Source organism: Corvus kubaryi, unplaced genomic scaffold (assembly GCF_017639235.1).
Source record: "Corvus kubaryi isolate FWS band 111438036 unplaced genomic scaffold, C.kubaryi_AGA036_p1.0 37300, whole genome shotgun sequence".
Taxonomy (NCBI): Eukaryota; Metazoa; Chordata; class Aves; order Passeriformes; family Corvidae; genus Corvus; species Corvus kubaryi.
Window position 1 is genome coordinate 12,621,498 of NW_024581093.1, and position 20,041 is coordinate 12,641,538.

At 36.9% G+C, this 20,041-nt stretch overlaps 1 protein-coding gene across 1 annotated transcript in view; it reads left to right on the plus strand.

The window, feature by feature from the left end:
• The window catches only part of NETO2 (neuropilin and tolloid like 2), a 31,451-nt gene extending 13,090 nt beyond the window's left edge, over positions 1-18,361 (plus strand). The window contains exons 3-9 of the mRNA XM_042027559.1: positions 643-783; positions 2,614-2,862; positions 4,938-4,982; positions 5,072-5,199; positions 8,473-8,701; positions 12,528-12,641; positions 15,589-18,361. Coding sequence (XP_041883493.1) covers positions 643-783; positions 2,614-2,862; positions 4,938-4,982; positions 5,072-5,199; positions 8,473-8,701; positions 12,528-12,641; positions 15,589-16,169 — 1,487 coding nt within the window. The 3' untranslated portion in view covers positions 16,170-18,361. The remainder of the gene's footprint in view (positions 1-642; positions 784-2,613; positions 2,863-4,937; positions 4,983-5,071; positions 5,200-8,472; positions 8,702-12,527; positions 12,642-15,588) is intronic.
• The last annotated feature ends 1,680 nt before the right edge of the window (positions 18,362-20,041 follow it).

Consider the following 20,041-nt stretch of genomic DNA (forward strand, 5'->3'; position numbering starts at 1 on the left):
TTACTAAACTGCATAATCTCAGTCACAGAACACATTTCCCTGTACATCCAGAAGAGGAGCTTTGATCATAAATGAGACCCTTAGCTACCAGGGCAATCTATCTATTGCTAGTAATTTTATTAACTACCATTGCTGGATTTAGTGTATTTGCATATTGTAATTCATTCTGTTATAAACACTCTGTATTCCAACAAATTACTGTAAATAGGTATCCCACCTAAGTATAGCATATTCTGGAATCAGGGTCAAAACCAGTGAAAGCTGACAAGTATTTCCGATTATATTTACATTGGAACAGAAATGACATAAGCCATAAAATAATGGTATTGGCAGCCACTGTGACTATTTCACCTAGAAAGAAGAGTATCAAAAACCTGAACTGAGTTGGGTAAAAAAAAAAAAATTACTCCTTCTCTTTCCTTTCCAAGGATCTCTGGACATATTTGGTATTCAAAAACTGTGATATCTTTAGGATATACCCCAAAATTAAACATAGGATTTTCTTAGATAGATATTAATGAACAGCTTACAAGATGGCTGGCAACCAAAATAAAAACCAAAATAAATTAGTTACCTCTTTATAGGCTATGTGTCATGCTTGCAGAACAAACTTATTTGATCACTTCTTTTTTTTTTCTTAAGGTGGGCAAAATATAGGAGTGAATCGCATTCCTCCTGCCCAGTGTGACAACTGGGTCCGGACCAGTAATGGAGGACATTTTGCTTCACCAAACTACCCAAACATGTACCCACCCAATCAAGAGTGCATCTATATCTTAGAAGGTACATGCTGTATTTTGTTTAGCTTTGCTGTAATCTTACTGTTAAATGGAAAATCTTGAACTATTAAAGCTGTCATCTTACACTGCTGTAAAGTATTGCATGGCCATACTGGTAATATAATGAATTCTGCAGTCATTCACTTGAACAAGAAGCAAAATTTGCTCTCTCAAGAAATAATAACAAATAAATAAGAAATGCAAACATTAAGAAACTAGCTATGTAGAATAAGACATACCCTCACAGCCAGGAAAAGCAGCAGCATATCTACTGTAGTCTGTGAGGGTACAGAATTATTAAGGTAAAAATTGTAGCTTGTTATCTTAATATCACTGATAATAGATTGCAAAAGATGAAGACTATTTCATACTATGCTGTATTGTTGTGTCTCACCAGCAGAAAACCTTTACGCTGTCCTTCATTAATAAAAAAGGTATATCTGGCTGCCATAGCACTGTACTAAAAATACAGAGATTTGTTAGCACTGCTGAGGTCACTATTAAAATAATGTGATGAGGACAAAAAAATGTCATTAGCTAGAATAAAACCATATTCCAACGAGAATATCTTAAATAAAGGCTGCAAGACTTGAGACACTCCAATTATTTTTCCTCTTATTAGAGTGCACCCAAAACCCACTCAAGTCAGCTAAAAATATTAGTCAGCCTAATCATCAGATTCATATCAATTAATTGAAATATTTCAAGTAATGAGGTTTGGTGAGTTTTTATTTGTACAGTACAGTAGTGGTTCACAGACCCCTCACTTTGGCTTGTTCACATGCACATCTTGGTTTTGCACCTTGTGTGCCTGGGAGTGCCCCAGAGAGCAGGCAGCCTGTCGTGCTGCAGGGCTGGGGCACAGGCAGCTTTCAGCTCTCCTCAGTCCTTCCACAGGAGCATTGTGGGTGCCTGAGTGGGGCCAAGGTCCTCCAGAATTTCTAGCCAAGATCTGCTCCTTTGTGCAGACCACTGCCAACATTCCCAGCAGCTACAAATGTGTGTAGCTCGTGTGAGTGAGGCAGAAGGTCTGATGGGAGTGCTGGAGCCGTGTGAGTGAATCCTTTCCACATTCAGGAAAAGCAGGCAGCGTGTGATGCCTCAGTGCTGTCACTCCACGTCCCAGCGAGGATCGGGAAGTTCATGTAGCGCAGCCGATGCCAAGAACAAGGAACACTAAAGCCATTCATACAGGAGAAAGTCTTGGGATCCAAACCACGGATGTGAGAGTCTGGATTTAGGGCTCTGATCCAAATCCTGATATTAGGCTGCCACTGGCTCAGACTCACCAACATCTGTAGTCACCTACATATTATTGACATACATGAAGCACTTACACTTCTCTGAAAGAATAATAAAAGATGCCTTCTGTAAAAGAATCTACAGAGCTGGACTTCATGTTTAAGAAATAATGAGTAGTTCTTCATACCTTTCTCTTTTCCATTCTTTCCTGCATAGCTCAGTGTTTTGTCCTTTTTTATGTATTTTGCTTTCACAGAACACTTGCTTTAATTTATATCTTAATATTAAACCTTGTTTGAATACCTTTGCATATATGTTAATATCTGTTATATGTGCTGCATTAAATCAATGTGATTTCTGAATTTTCAACAATTAAGATCAGCAAGCAAAAAATTTTGTATGATTCTAGTCAAAAGTATCTTCTGGAAAATAATTTTTAAAATTTTTGTAGCACACTGCAGATGTGTTTTGAGAAGTTTCCAGTTTCTTTTTCATCTTGCTGTTTTGAAGGCCTGTCTCTTCATTTCTTCATCTCTTTGTGTTTTTTACCCAGATCTATGTTTAATATTTTGCTCAATTTTTTTATGTCTAGCTGCTCCACGACAAAGAATTGAGTTGACCTTTGATGAACCCTATTACATAGAACCCTCATTTGAATGTCGGTTTGATCATCTGGAGGTTCGAGATGGACCTTTTGGGTTCTCCCCTCTAATTAATCGTTACTGTGGTCTGAAAAGTCCTGCACTAATTAGATCAACAGGGAGATTTATGTGGATCAAGTTCATTTCTGATGAAGAGCTGGAAGGAAAAGGATTTCAAGCAAAGTACTCATTTATACCAGGTAAAGATGTCTAAAATTCTGAATTAATGACCATCTGCTCCCGTTGAACTCTGTGGGTGTGTTTATTCTACAAGCCTAGAGCTGCATTTCAGCATAAGCACTTAGGGAGGCACAGTGACAAAGTGATAGCCACAGTGTCAGTCCTGCTAATCCTACAGGGTACTTGGCTAAAAACACTTGGGGAATCTTGACTGAAGCAAATTACAGGTCTGTAGTTTGCTAGTGAAGAAGACAGTTGAGCTTGTTCATGCTGAAGTCTTCAGCAGCACCCCTCTTTATTGCTCTAACTTACACGAGTTTCACCAGTGGTGGGAAAGAGCATTTATGCAGACAAAGAGCTGCCTTTTCACCAGTGTCTCTTCTAGGAGTACAAGACACTGGATAAAAACACCCAAAGCAGCTTTACAATAGCATTCCAGCCAGATTCAAAACATTTGAATCACCATTCTGAAAATCCAGAGCAAATATCTGCACAGTCTAAGGTCAAACTCTCAGTGTATCTGGATTCCCTCAACCCTTGGGCTCAGGCAACAGAGCTGCTCTTTGCTCAAAGTGCTGTGCAGTTCACAGGTACGAAGGAGAGGACAATGTGCTGACAGTGCCTTTAGACAAACAAAAATTACATCTGCTCTGTGGAGCTACTTAAACCTGGCAGGGCATCCTTCTTACATGAAAATTTGACCTGATGTCCTTGTGCAGTGCTTGACTACTACTGTACTTCATAGATACTACACATGTAGTTATCAGCATTTTATTGTCCTTTGGGACAAAAGAAAATATACAAGTGTCAGCTCTACCATTTCGATAAATGTATACACAAACATAACTTAATGTTATCTCTACCCCTAGAGCACATGAAAACACAATTCATGATTATGGTATTACTGCTTAGGGATTTAAACTTGGAAACTTCAGATTAACATGTTGACCAGAGCATCGGGAATAACATGATAAAATGTTTTCAAAGGGACAATACTTAGCATTTTGCTAAGTCCGTTTCCAAAGCCATTTCATCAACATCACTTTCAAAACTAAATTATGATAGTTGCAGGCTGGAACTTTAAATATACATATAAATTGTATATTATTTTCACAATAGATTGCAACAACTGAAGGACTGGTATTTTCCTTCCTCTACATTTATATGAAGTGTGGTAAAATATTTCACAGTTATGAAAATGAAAGGGATACTCCTGCTTTATAAAAAAATCAGTTTACAAAGAAGGTTGAAAACCTTGCAGAATTTTGCATATAGTGATCATAGATTTCACCATAGGTAAATAAAAAGAGGAGGGCAAAGAAGGCATTTCCAAACTGTGCTGAGTCTTAAGCTCAGAACTGAGGCATTGTAGGGGCAGTGATAAATTTCCTATACAGAAAAAAAACATTCATAGGATCACAGAAGGATCCAAACTCTGGACCTTCATTTGGAAAAGAAATTTGTACCAAACAGGTGTGCACTTTTGCATGAACTAGTGCTTTCTTTGCATAGAACAACATTTCGTAAACCGTGTCTTGAACTGTTTTACGTGGTCTAATACAAGAGACACAGATACCCCAGGAAAAAGTACCTTTAGGATTGAACTGATCTTCTTCACATACTTTTTGAAGAACAGTTAGCAATTTCAAAGTGTTGATATATTCTGCTGAGCTCAGTTCAAATTGTTCAGAACTACACAGACAGCAGTCTGATAAAATAAATCTAAATAAGCTTTTTGCACAGAGAAAGATCCCTCATACTCTTGTGGAGCTCCAGTGATTTCGGTGAAAACTGACATAGTTAAATTCAGAATATAATGTAGGAACAAAATACCGAGTAGTAATTTTTGGTGTTATGCTAGAAATCTCAGCTGTCAGGATAGAATTACCTTTTTCAGATAAGGTCAATCTTTGTGGAATAATGTTCTCATCTAAAAAAACTTTGTCTCTATATGCACCAATTGGCTCAGTAAACTTTCTGGCAGTTTTTATTGTGACATAATAAAAAATGGGCATAATCTGCAGATAATACTAAAGCTTGAAGTGATTCTCAAGCACTGATAGCCCTTGTGATTCATGACTTCTTTCTATTACAGATCCTGACTTCACTTACCTAGGAGGTATTTTAAATCCCATCCCAGGTACAGTGTTACAGTAACAATTTCTTTATACATTAAATTTTAAATTAATGTCATATTGCATTTGACAGCAAGGTATATCTTCTCCCTAGACTGCCAATTTGAGCTCTCAGGAGCTGATGGAATAGTACGTTCCAGTCAAGTAGAACAAGAAGGAAAAACAAAACCAGGACAAGCAGTTGACTGTATATGGACAATTAAAGCTACTCCAAATGCTAAGGTGGGTTTTGTTCATATAATTCAATATATAATGGGTTTCCATGACATTAGCAACAGGCAATGGTCACTAAATGTGATTTGCATGATGTTGTACTTCCACTGAAATGAGTCATGTAGCAGTGGCTTAGGAAATCCAGAGAGAGAATTGTTTCTGAAAATAAACTTATACAAGTCCACAGTGCTGGCTTCCTATTATTTGAAGTTTCAAACACCAAATAACTGTGAGAGCTATTTAAGCAACAATTTTCAGGGGCATTTGACTTGGACTCTGGTTTTATTGGAAGACTGCAGGCAGAAATTCTGGCTGACATCTTCAGTAATTTCCAGTAAATCTCACTGCCAAAGCTTAACATTTTGCCTTCAGTGGTTCTATTGGTGAATTTGTTTCTGTTCAAAGTCAGCAGAACATGGGCCTGCTTCTCCCATCTAATTCACAACCAGCACCTTAAAACCCACTTTCATCAGCAGTCTGAGCTAAATGGAAAGGCTCTGTTAGGCAGAAAGAAGGATAAAATCCTATTCACAACCCCAAAATACAATAACTACAACCTGAATCATATTAGTTTCAGAATCATATTTGTCAAATATTAATTGCACAGAAGAGCACATACTTTTCTCCATATAGCATACATATCTTTAATTTTGCTTCTTCTTGCACATGCATAAAAATTAAAAAATATTTTTAAGTAGCTGCCAAGATGACAAACCTTCCCTCTGCCTTCTAACACACTCCTAATAGTTAACTGACCAACCCAGTTAACCACCTTGCAAGTGCCTTCTGAAACAGCATCCAAAAAGATGATAATAAGAGGACAAGACAAGAAAGAAATTAAAAGTCCATTAATATATTTGAGCCTTTGAGGAAGTGAGTCAACTCCCAAGAGCCCTATACTAGTCTAAGTAATAGAAGCAGTTCTTCCAGAAACAATAACAAACCCATTTTCTCTCTACATTGCCACTTGAATGCACCAGGTCTTGTGCTTAAGTATTTTAATAAATTACTGAATGTTGCCAGAATGCAGAGTTATAGTTGGGTGAGTCCTGAAAATAGATCATCATCCTAAATTATCGATTTAAAACATTACATAAAAATAATTCTTAGTATTCTGACAGTGGTTTCACAAGCTCCAATTCAGGCAGAATTATGATAAAATCCATTAGATCTCATAATGTGCAGTCTCTTGAGGAAAAAAAAAGCACAGACATTTTTAATTTCCTCAATTTTGTAATAAAAATAAACTTCTAAAACTGACACAAGTGCAGCAATGAAAGTACTTTTAAAATGTGTATAGCAGATACTTAATAAATTACCTCCGTATTTCATAAAATTACCAGAATAATCAGTGTAATGTAAGAGTAAGGACCTTTTATACTTGCCTAACACATTAATCCAAAGAATCTTGTGGAGAGGTGAGCACTTTTAATGGGATTATTCCTTTGTTATCATACAAATAATAGCTCTACTAAAAGTGTGCTAGATTATTTTTAGTTTCCATTGTAATTTTGTAGCACATAGATAAAGTCAATCATTAAAAGAAAATACCATCTCTCGGGCCAAATACTAGCAATTGCAGCTCACATCCATGTTTTTGAGATAAGTCATCAGTGGAAGACAGGTTCTCAATGTAGCCGAGAATTTCCAGCAGTAAATCTAACAAAAACAGCAGGGCAGGGGGGAAAAAAGAAAATAGAAAAAAAGAAAAAATACACTGAAAATCACAGAACAGTGAGGTGAAGCATGAGCTAATACAGCACAGGCTGCATCTTCAGACAGAAGGTGCAAGGGAAGGCAGTGCTGGCCAACCTGCCTCAGGAAGCACTGGGAAGGAAAAGCCAAGGGGTACAAGTGTCACCTGTCTTTCCCTGTGCTCTTTTACCATGTCTTCAATAAAGCCTGATAGGTGTAAGAAGGGGGTGGGGGCATATCTTTTTTTGTCTCTCACAGGTGGTCGGTTTTGTTTTAGCAAATTCTTTCTAACTCAGTTATAAAAGGCTTTGGCACTCAGTGAGACTAAAATCGAGCTATGGCAAAGGAGCAGCAAACTGGGTAATAGAGCACAAGTGTGGGATTCATCTGCCCTGACCTCCTGCTTCCCACCTGAGCAGGAGTCCCAGAGTCCTTAGGCAGAAACATAAAAGCCCTGATGTGCAGAAGCTCTGCAGCAGCCCTGGTATGGGCCAGAGAGGTGGTTGGGAGCAGTGCTCAAACAGCTCCAGGCTGGAGCGGGCTGAGGTGAGGAACACACGGGAGATCACATGGATAGGGGAGGAGCATCTCAGCCTCCACCTGGACACATTTCTTCTCTGTCAACACAATGGCTATCTAGGAATTTTTTAAGTTTAAAATGGCCTTTGTACCATGCTTAGGTGACTTGGCTTCACATCTCAAAACTTTCAGAAGAATGTTGAGAATTCCAATACAGCCGTTGAAGAGATTAAAAAACCTTTTGATGTGTTCATGTAATTTTAACTGAATTACAGTCTTGCATGAGTTTCCTGCCCCAGCAAAATAAATTATTTACTTACTCTTTAAATACCATCTCAATCTTCTAATTTCCTTGCTGCACGTGTTCTAACACATATGCTGCCTTCTCTTGGATTAAATTTCTGCTTTTAGAAGTATTAAGATTAGCTTAAATTCATTAATTCTTCCTACACAGACAGCTTACTTTTCTCTCATTTCCATTTTTATTCAAATTACTCCTGACTTCATGGTTTGTGTCTTCTATAACACAGCTATGGTTCAGTAATTAGCTTTCATTATGAAGCAATAAATTTTAATTTCTTTCTTTTACTTCAGAGCTTTTCTGGCTAGACTCCTTCCCTTATATTTTAACATTGTTTTTATGAATTAAAAAGAAAAGAAAGAGAACAGGCAAAGTACTTTTTAAATTATTTCAGTACATTTATGCATTCCTTGTGTGTCTCTTTCAGAGAAATAAACTTCAAATTTAGCAGAACTTCTTGGGGGTTTCTTCACCAAGTATGTTGCTTTGTACTGTTTTTCCAAAGGGAGCAGAAATAAATCAAAGTAAATTTTTAAATAAAGAACGTTTTGCAGAGCAGGGAGAAGTGAAACAGACACCCAAGACAAATTTCAGGTAATACTCCACATGGACATCTAATAAGAAAATGGAAGTTTAAAAGAGTTGTGAATTGGGAATTACATATATATGTATGTGTAAGGGAACAAAACATTCAGGATTTGCTAAGAAAGAAAATTCTCCTCTCTGTATTTCTTCTCCTAAAGATATTGATTCCTCTTTCCTAACAGATCTATATGCGATTTCTGGACTATCAAATGGAGCACTCTAATGAATGCAAAAGGAACTTCGTTGCTGTGTATGATGGGAGCAGTTCCATTGAAAACCTGAAGGCCAAGTTCTGCAGCACAGTGGCCAACGATGTCACACTGCAGACAGGGACAGGGGTGGTGCGGATGTGGGCAGATGAAGGCAGCAGACTGAGCAGGTTCAGAATGCTCTTCACCTCCTTTGTGGATCGTAAGTAGATCTGAAAGTGCCAATTCTCCTGGTATCAGGGTATTTCAAGTATTTTAGGAAAAGCATCAGCTGAATGCTAGGCAGCAGGAATACATGAAAAAGGTTGTATCTGTTTCCTTCATATAGTAGCAGGTAAATTAGATAATTGCTTCATTACCATTCTAACATGGTTCCTGCAGAAAAGCTTTCCTCCGTTCTTAAAAGATTTATTTTCCATTTGAATTCAGCAGTACTGCCCTAGTCTACCTTCTTCTCACAAAGAGATGTCCTTCTCTACAAATGAGCACAAATGTACTTCAAAAAGACAACAGTGGGACTGAAGTGTGCTCTCCCATTAGCTCCCAGTTCCCTGCCAGACACCACAACAGGCTCTTCTTAAGCCCACTCTGGCTGTTCAGAAGAGTAGAAGACAAGCCTGATCCTTTAAAGTCTCACTCTCCTTCCTATCCACAGCTCTATCTTCAGTTGTGGGTCTGGAACTACACCCCGTCCAGTCAAGCTGCTCCCTTACCCTCAGCCGCATTTGGCTCTAAAGGATGCCACAGGTGCTCCCTTAGCAAAGCCCTGTGGTGTTGCACAACCATGAATAAGCAGTTAAATTCAAGTTTTTCAAGATGGCTATAATTAAAGCAGAGTTGTAAATGCCATCTGGGTTTTTGCTTGGATTCTATAGCCTGGGTTAGACATAGTCTTTATTCTCATTGTAAATTAAGATGTTTCTTGAAAGCAGGTTTTTTGTGAGATTTTTTTTCTTCTAAGGGTATTCTCCCTGAATGGAATTTTGTTGCCTCACATATTTAGAGAGGACAATACTGTCCACATTGCAGAACCTGGAAATAAATGGCACTAAAGCAGACTAAGTTCAGAACTGCAGAGCAGATCTGAGATACATGGGGAGAGCTCTTAAATGTTCCCATTTTAGGAAATCAGACCTATGCTTGTGCTAAAGGTTTTCAAAAAGTTTTGCTTGAAGAATAAATAGTACAGATTTGCTGACAAAAAAACCCTTTTCTAAGATAACATATCTGTAGCCAGTCCTGAAAGAGATCCTGGTTGCTACCTTGCAAGAAAGTTCAGGTTACAGGCAATAGGTAGATTTTATGTTCTCTTCCATAAAACAGTAAATTTTAACATAGGAGAAAAGCTGCTTTTTGTAAAACAATCTTTCTAAAGTAACAGATATGTAGAAGAGAAATAGCTTCTAGCTTACTTTGAATACAGGGTAATAAGGAGCAATTGCATGTTTCAAGATAGTCTACTGCTTAACCTACAAGAGGCATTTAATAAGCTTTAGATATTGAGAATTTAAGTAAATGTCAGTTTTAAGTGCAACTTGCAAAAATTGATAACTGCTTTTCCAGTAGCTTTTATTTCAATACAATTATTAACATTGGTGATAATGCAAGTTATTCCAGCTTTCAGTTGCTATGAACTTTGCCAGGGAAATGATCTATTTATATTACAAATATTGGAGTGGGTTTTTTGTTGTTGACTTTGGGGTTTTTGGGGGGGTTATGGGGGGCTTTTTAATGCAAGAAGTTGAAACACTAAGTACTCCTAAAGGTAGCTAACTTTCCAAATTTATGAGTTTAAAACAACTCAAAAGTCATTGGCAGAAAAACATCTGCAAAGGTATGTGGTTATTGTTATTTACTTGAGATACTGCCTTTCTTGGATTGGGTCATTGAAAAGTATGTGGCTGAAAAGTGTTTCAAGTATTTTTATATAATCTAGTCATAAGCAACTTTTCTAACTGAAAAAAGTGAATCTGAGCTTATCTTATTTTCAGATTGTTAAGATATTTTTCTCTTCTACCTTGCTAATGATTTGTAATTATATGAAGCCAACCCTGAAAACGATCAATATTTCTGGAAAGATTTCCATAAATGAAATAGTGCATGACAGTCACCTAACACACACCTAGTGCTGCTTGCAGATTTGACTAAGTAATTCAGCTAACAGCAATGGGAAAAATCAATGTATTTGATTCCTGGCTTGATTCAATACATAAGAAATGCTGGATACAAAGAGCACTGTGAGCATTGCACCACTTTTGGGCAGCTGTTATGGGAAGAGTCCAGCTATGTCCTTGAAGTCCTAGGCTGGAACTGATAAATTATTGTGACTTTTAGACTTCAAACTCCCCAAATAACAGACAAAAGGAGAATAAGTCCATTTCTCCCATCTTCATGAATTGTGAACAAAAGCCACGCCTACAAAAAGTTAAAGAGGCTACACAGACATAAAATAGAGACTATGCTGGCAGATGGAAAAGCAACAGCAGAATGCATCATCCAAACATACAGAACTGTAAAAAAATTCACCTGTTCAGGGAAATAAAAAAGGAAATGTCTTACATTATGCCATAACTGACAGTGGGCCTGATCTCAACCTTCCAAAGGACTGATCCTGTTTTAAAGCAGTGTTCTTCAGACTAGATCTACTTTCCAAACAATTAAATTCCCAACTCACTTGAGCAAGGAAGTGATGTGATAGCTACCATGACATTTTTAAGCACTGAAATTACATAGATAAACTGTTCCAGAATAACACTCTAAGTATATTCTGTATTCATACTTGCACTACAATTAAAGTAAGTTCTTGTATGGGACTTCTTGCCAGATTGCCAGGGTTAAGCGGTAACAGCAAATACAAAAGCTTAAAACCAATGAGTCTAGGTTACTGAACTTCAGTGGAGTAAGCAATGGGAAAACAATACATATTTAATTTAAGAATGCAAAATCAGAATGAAAGGTTTGAATGTTCTTTTTCTTAGGCATAACTCCTCTTTTTGTCATTGAGATTCTCAAGCCTAACAGAAGGACTGAGTGAGAAACGCAGTGTTCAGGAGCAGTCATTCCCTCTGCTCTACCCTTTGGGTTTCCTGTTATGTTTCAGAGAATCCAGACGGCTCAAGAACACATTCTTTCTGTGAAACCAAATAGTAGAATGTCTATCACACATCTTTGCTGTTGAATATATAACTGACTCCACTAATAACAGAGGTTTCCATCATTAAAATACCGCATTACTGAAACAAAGGGAAAACCAATTTCTTGTCCAATGCACTGAATTCATAAATAATACCTTATGTATATTATATAACATCCTGAAAAGAATTATTACTATTTTTTAATATCTTTTTTCTAATGTCAAGGAGCTGTAACAAATACTCACAAAAACATAGGGCAGCTTTCTAGTTAAATTTCTTTCTTCAAATTTCTGACTATATATATAGATAGATATATAAAAAGCTAAACTGTACTGTCTCAATCCCTGCATTAGCTCTAATAGGAGGATTTGGGAGCTTTTGATTCACAAGCAGGAATTACTTAGATGCCTCTAGTTATTGAAATCTCTTGCAATTACTGAAACAGTCCTCCACACACTGAAATCTGATTTGCCTTAAGATATTAATGGGCTCTAAAATGCAGATGTTCAGGGAGTGCTTCACAACATCTACACAGAAGATGCTCTGCAGAATAAATATATAATTGATAGTGAGCATGCGATTTTTAAGTATTACGTTTTGAAAGACACATATTAAAGCCTTCTTCCGTTACCTGTGTTTTGTGACTGTCTCTATTTGCTACCTACCCCTTTGGAGCAAGAATTGGTTTTGTAGCATTGATAATATGCTGAAGGCAATCACATGAAGAGAGAGAAGAGCATCATAATAATTAGTGCTGTGCAAGAGAAGTGATTGTGTTTTAAACAGAGCGGAAGAATGCATGTTAAAAACCCCAAACACAGGAGCTTACTAGTTTTATTGTAAGGTGTCAATTACTGAAAATTCTGAATGTTTTCTCTCTCTTCTCTCTTGCAGCTCCCTGCTCAGGCAGCACTTACTTCTGCCATAGCAACATGTGCATCAATAATTCTTTAGTCTGCAATGGCATTCAGAACTGTGCATACCCTTGGGATGAGAATCACTGCAGAGGTGAATATAGTGCAAATCACAGCCTTTTATGAGCTAGGCTGGTCAGTTTGCCTTTCAAGAAATAAATGAAATGTCTTTTTCCTGGAAATATGCTGAAGATAGCTATTCTGCTAATCTCAGGAAGGTGTTCCAAATTTTTTATTTAAACTCAGGATACATGAAAGCATTCTGAATATTGATCTTACTGCTTTTAACTAAATTTCTTCTTCTTCAGCATATACTCTCTATTTTAAAAGGATATCAGCTTGATAAGAAATAGAATTTAGTATTTTTGAGGCTGCATCCTATCAATTTCTAAACTTTAACTGAAGCAGGGATTGTAGGGACAAGTAATACCTTTTAGAGATAAAAATAAAGAGCTGAAAAAACACAGAAAAATTTTCAAGCACAAAAAGCCTTTCTCAGGGCTGAAATAGAAGCAATGATCCTCAGAGACAATTACAAAACATTTGTTTAGAGTTGTAAATCATAGGCTATTTCAGGATAAATTCAACTGCTGTATATGATGTGGAAAAGGATGGAAGAAAGGAGGAATTGTTAGGAAGCATGAAATAAACACTTACTGAAAACAGACGTGTAAATTGCTGCTTCTAGAACATGGATTGTGGAGTATTATTATCACAACTACAGTAAAGACTTGCTTCAATCATCAGGCTTTGTAGGAAAAATTCTTGTAATTTGAAGAAATTGTTATTCTGTTAAAGCACAAACATTCTCCCGTGCTTCAAGAACAGCTCAGTTGTCAGAGTTAGAACAAAACCAGTCTAAGGTTAACAGTTTTTCTTTCTAAAGAAAACAATAGAACAAAACCACTTGAGCTTGTTTGCTTAGGGTTTTTTGACAAATAGAATGGCATCAATAGCTCTGAACACAAAACTCCAGAACACTTAAATATGTATTCCATTTCAAAGGGAAACTGACCCTGCAGAAAGGGTCAAAACCTTCTCTACAGAAAGTCTTGAAAGAAAATGTCTTTTCAATGCACAAATCCTGCTTGAATTTTTTAAGTAAATAAACATTTTAAAAACCCTACTTTTTAATTGTGTTTTAGGTAAACAAAGGAATTCACACCACTAATAGATGTTCTAATGTAAGACATATTGTGGAAGTTTTCCAGTTAACAAAACTGATCCTTAATTCCCAAGTTTGCAATGTAAAACTAAGCTTCCTCTAAATAATCCTTGCCTTTCATAATATTCATCATTCCCTCTTAAGTTCAATTTCCAAATCTCTTTCCCATCTTTACCAGCTGCTTTCTAGACTCTCCCCTAGAATCCACACTTCACTCATGTACTGCAGTATTATAAAGATTAATTCCATAAAAACCGTGCCTTCCCCAATATTTGTAAATTGCTGTATCTGGTGCTGAACAACCTGTCACGTTTTATGTTGAATGCAATCTAAATTCTGCTGTAATACTTGCACAGCAAAAATTAAGAGGCAGCTGAAGACTAGATCCACATTGCCAGCTAAGGGAGACTGAGGCAACCAAATAAGCAATACTTAGCCTTAAAAAGAGAGCTGCTCACAATTGTGCTCAGTTCCTGCAGGCACCCAGAGTTCTCATTTAGTCCGTATCAATAGCTACATAAATCTGAGCATATTGTGACCTACTTATGCCTAAGCCCTGTAAGACAAAAATTGATAGAGAAGTCAGTTGTGTGCAATTTATTTTAAGAGACTGGAGAAGACATCGCCTTTTGCAAAACAACTTTCTGATTAAAATTTCTGTCAAGAATTAAGAAACCTAGATGCAGACAAGAGAACTTCCACGGCACTGAAATTCATACCTCCCACCATGGATGGTACCACTGAGATCTAAGCTAGGCAGGACAAGGCACAATATCCTCCTTCAATACAAAGGTAGAAAGAAGCTCAAAGTAAATAGGCCAAGCTCTGAAGCAGAAATGTAATTTCTTATTAGCCAACTCCTTGGGAGTCTCTGCTTAGTGTAAGGGTTGTTTCAAATAACACGTGATGGTGTATTGCTCTCCCCATGCACTGTGTGGTACTTAGGTGCACAACACACATATTCAGATGCCAGGAGCCAGATATCTGAAAATATCGTGCAAGATTTAGGCTACTACATTTTCTTTTACATAGTCTTAAATGCTTTTCTTCCACTAACCAGTGTTGCTGTGTACAAATCTTTCAGTCCCCTAGGGTAAGAACGTTTATGGAACTGAAATCCAACTGGAAAACTTTAGTCTTCAACTAAGAATTTTAAATATGGAAAACCATCTTGTTCTGATGATGCCATCTTGTGTGTTTTCACATGAAGTACTAGCCAAAATTGCCATATGATTTGGGTTGGTTGGTGTGTCCCCCTGCCTTTTTTTTTTTTTTAAGTAACTTGATCTTTGGACTCTTAGAACTGGAATATAGCTTTGCTAAAGCTCCCTGTGATGAATTAGGTATAACAGACTTACACAAAAACACAGCCATTAAATTTCCAAGAGATGTGAAAACAAACAGTACAGTCTTTGTTATATCTGATAATATTTCACTTTTAAAGAAGAACTAGACAATTTTAAATCTAGCTTTTCTTCTACTGACATCACTGGGAATGTTACCAGCAGGAGCAAACCATGGTAAGAGAAACATCATCTGTAGCTGGATTTAGCTTATTTAAGGTTAATTTAAGCCTATTTAACTCACAGATTTAAGAATGCGGACCATCAGTAAAGGTTCAGGATGGAAGGCACACCCCAGCTGCGTCAGCATGCACTGGTTCACAGAGTTGCACCTGCCACTGAATTATCATATGGTAGCCACTAAAGACAGGGAATTAGACAAATCCCATTGACATACAGGTCTAGTCTCCAGTCCTATTAAGTAATTTTATCACTTGCATGGTAATCACAATACAGTTTTGCTTTGTTTAAATACATTATCAAAAGTGTAGAAATTAATAAATGTCTTGTCATAATCGTTTTTTTCTTTGCAGAAAAGAAAAAAGCTGGATTGTTTGAACAAATCACCAAAACCCATGGGACAATCATTGGCATCACAACAGGGATAGTTTTAGTTCTTCTCATAATTTCAATTCTAGTGCAAGTAAAGCAACCTCGCAAAAAGGTTATGGCTTGCAAGACTGCCTTCAATAAAACTGGTTTCCAGGAAGTATTTGATCCTCCACATTATGAACTCTTTTCACTAAGGGACAAAGAAATTTCTGCAGATTTGGCAGATTTATCAGAGGAACTTGAAAACTATCAGAAACTGCGCCGCCCTTCAACAGCTTCCAGATGCATTCACGACCACCACTGTGGCTCCCAGGCCTCCAATATCAAGCAGAGCAGGACCAACCTGAGCTCCATGGAACTGCCCTTCCGCAATGACTTTGCGCAGCCCCAGCCCATGAAAACATTTAACAGCACATTCAAGAAAAGCACTTACACTTTCAAGCAAGCTCACGACTGCCCTGAGCAGGTCATAGAAGACAGGGTGATGGAGGAGATTCCATGTGAAATTTATGTTAGAGGAAGGGAAGATACAGCACAAGGTTCATTATCTATTGACTTTTAACTTCCTGCTGAAGGTGGTATCGGTGTATATACAAAATGCTCATGTACAATGACTGTATATATTAAAAGTGTACCATATGCAGCGTGTGAGATGCACACACTTTTAGCTTATTCATTTCAAAAAACAAAACCAGTCTTCATAATTAGTTCTTACTGAAAAAATGGTGGATTTCCTCCCATCTTCCCAAGCTAGCTGTCTAGTGGAGGAGTAAGACAGAGACTTGTGCATGGAAATTATAAGATAGGATATTGGAAGAAAAAACCTTACAACTACTAATCACTGAACACTGAAAACGATGACTACTATTCTCTTCTTCATACCATTTTCTCTTCTTTAGATGTCTGCTTTTCAAGACAATTTTAATACCTCACTTGCCTAAATAAAAGTAGTTAAGTGCACCACGTGTATGTCAACATAGGTGTCTTATTGTATTTGTCAAATTGAAAGTAGAGTTAGTATTAAGTGCCGGTTAAGACTCATGAATTATGTTACAGCCATCTGTTTCACTTGCCTTGTTATCATTTCCACACTCTATGCTTTGTGAGAAATAAGTGAAAAGGGTTACTGCCTTTAAACAACATCAAGTTATATTAATTTTAGTACATTTGGAAATAGCTTTCCAGCTTTCAGTTAAAACACAAGTGAGTAGTCATTTTATTCTAGATGCAGACTTTTACAACAGTTTTCTTTCAAGAAGGTTTAGGATTTTAAAATATTCTGCCATATATTATAGCTCCATATGGCGCACTGATTTCACAGCTCTGTACTTAGGAAACAATTTTGTTCCTGAGTTTTCCAAGTATTTACATAAATAGATTGTACTGTACATTTGTCTCTTAAAATAGCGTTTTACTCCTTGTTGCAGCCAATCTTCCCTACTGAAATCAGTGATGATACTTTTAGCTCATGTCCTACTTGCCTGAAGAGAACTGCTCTGAGGTCTGTGTGATTACTGGGTATATGAAGGTACTGGAAACAAATCACAAAGCAACTCTGATTAACCCCTATGGAATTCTTCTTGTGCCCCTTGTTTCCACTTGGAAAACTGCACATTTCATATCTTTTTAAATGGTAGTTTGGACCTAATTTAAAAATTTTTACAATATAGAAAAAATTTTTAAAATATATTCTCATTGTGGTTTTTAAGCTTTTGATATACTTTGATACTGTACAGACTATTTCTTATATCCAAACCTAGCACCTGTACAGCAGGCTTCTTTCAGTGTCCTCTTAGCAGCTCTGAATAACCTGCAGTGGCTGCTGCACACACCACAATTTGCCAAGAATACTTATCATAACTTCTGCATTAGCCTACACTTTCTTCCCTGGGTACTTTGAGCTTATTTGGGTATTTTGTTTACAGGAAACCTTTGACTAAAGCTGACCCCCCCAGCTTGCACTGGGCATAGCCTTTATTTACAAATGTATGTCAAACCATAGTGTTTGTTGTGCTGACTGTAGTATAAAAAAAAACCAAAAACATCTTAACATATGACCCTTGCAACTGAAAAATAATTTCTTTGAAATAAAATATGAACAACAGGTGTAATCACAGATTTGCATTAGAATGATAAAGATTTTTTTTTTTAATGCTTAAAATGTACAACATTTAAGGGGAAAAAAGAAAGGGGAACTGAGTTTCTTCAACACTCCCCAGCTTGAAAATTAACCTTGTCTCCTATCTAAAAAGAGCTTAATCAGCTCATATCTTAGCCCCATGAGGCTATATCCTGGTACCAGTTTTTGTGCTGGTCCCAGAACGTATTTCAATTTGAAAGAATGAAAATGGACTTTATTTTTAGATGCACAAAATGCAGAAAATAAATATTTTAAAAATATAGCTAATTTTTACTTGAAATTTTTTGAATATTTAATCAAAACATTTCGCAGATTTTACTTACTTCTCATTGATCTCAAGATAAAATATCTCACCATGACCTATAGGACACACAATGCTATTTGTGACAGTCTGTTATTTCCAGATTCTTTCAACAGGTAATACATAGTTTTACACAGGTCATTCTTATCCATACAACTGTTGTAAATGCTAGGTTTGCATGACTTAAGTTTTATTTTCTTTTTAAGGTATATTTATCCATGTGCTAAAAATAATGTGACCCCTACTCTTTCCCAACTTATGTTGTCCTTGAACATTAAACCTGTACTAATAAAACAAATAGGAAACCTGCAGAGCCCAAGTCTGTGGAGAAGAGGGAAATTGAAGAACTTCCCAAATGGCTTGAGTAATACTTCAGTCTCTGTCGCAGCCTTGTGATTACATGATCAGAACACAGTTGCCTTCTGGCTACCCCAGAAAACACAGGGGAGCTCCCACAACCAGTCCTGGCTTTTGAGCATAACTGTTTCCAATATCCTGTGGTGTGTTTGAAAACCAATCTGCCTACACAGCCCATGACAGGGTGGGGTTCAGTTACTGAGCTGTGCTTTGAGAAATAAGTCCTAACTATTACAGCCATACTTCTACTTTCAGTATAATCAACTTCCCTTCACTGTAGAGAAAAACTAACTGGATAAACTGCTGGGTATCACAGTACAAAAAGCTTAGGCTTTTAGTGAAAGAATCTAGTATTGGTTTTGCAGTGTCAATCCAGTTGAAGCTGATGTTGTGGTCTTTAAACTTTTTTGGGGAATTGGTGAAGAATACCACATTTCATACTAGTGCAATATCTGAGTACCATTAGTCTACTTCCATTGTCTCCATCCTAAATTGATACATTTCTAGGAGCATCCTGATTTGCACTCCATTGTACCCATATCTGCAATACCCTGTGCTAGCACTGAATGCTCCTTAGCAAAGACACACTCACTAGACACACACTGACCAGGAAAATACCGACAGCATTGACTACTTTTTGGTATTTCTAATTAATTTTTCCTTTTAGCATAGTAGCTTAGACTATCTAAGCAAACTATCTATGAAGGATGATTTGTGATGAAAACTGTATAAGTAAACCTACAGCCAACATGAAAATAAAAGTGGCTGTGGTTTACAACTCGTGTGAGTTCTGTGAGCAGACATCTGCATTTACAGAGATAATGACAGTGGCACAGGAAGCTCGGGCTTAATGCTGTTCCTGACTCCTTGGTGATCACAGAAATACCAATGTGTACTTAAAATGCACTGGATTCTCTTGTCTGCTATAGACAAGATGACCTCATAGCATCTACAAATTACAATGGCATCTTGCAATAATGACTGTGTATTTTTACTAAACCAATACAAAGAAGGGTTATGAAAAGAACTGTCACTGATTTACAAGAAAAGGTGTTTGTCATGTGAACACAGAATCTTTATGTCCTTAAAATACACTGCTTTGTTTTTCACTTGGTACAAAGAATTCTGTGCATTAGCAGCAAATCTGCTGAATGAGGGAAAAAGGCATGTCTTATTTGTAAAACAAATTTGTCCCTAAATAAGGTTCTTATATCAGTGATCATGACATTTAATTTTCCAAATTATTTTAAGTACAGTCCTTTATCTGAAAGGATACCAACAGCACAAGTAATTAAAAAAAAATCCAAAAAATTTAAAAATATCTTAGCACATATACCTAGGAAGATGAGTAAATTACTGCTTGAAATGGAACAACTGAATTCATGTGGATGTATGAAACCACAGCTACAGTCTGAGCTTCCTGTATGGTCAGGCTCTATGTATCTCTCCACAGCAAAACTCTGTCAAGTCCATTTACTTTTACATGTCCGTATTTCAAAGTTGACGTATAAGTCCTATGATTGCTTAGGTCTGTAGACTGTTTATCAAAACAAGATTCCTAATCCATGTCAGCCTGAAAGATAAGCTGATTTTACACTGAGATCACACTGCTAAAACTGAATATTAATTATAATGG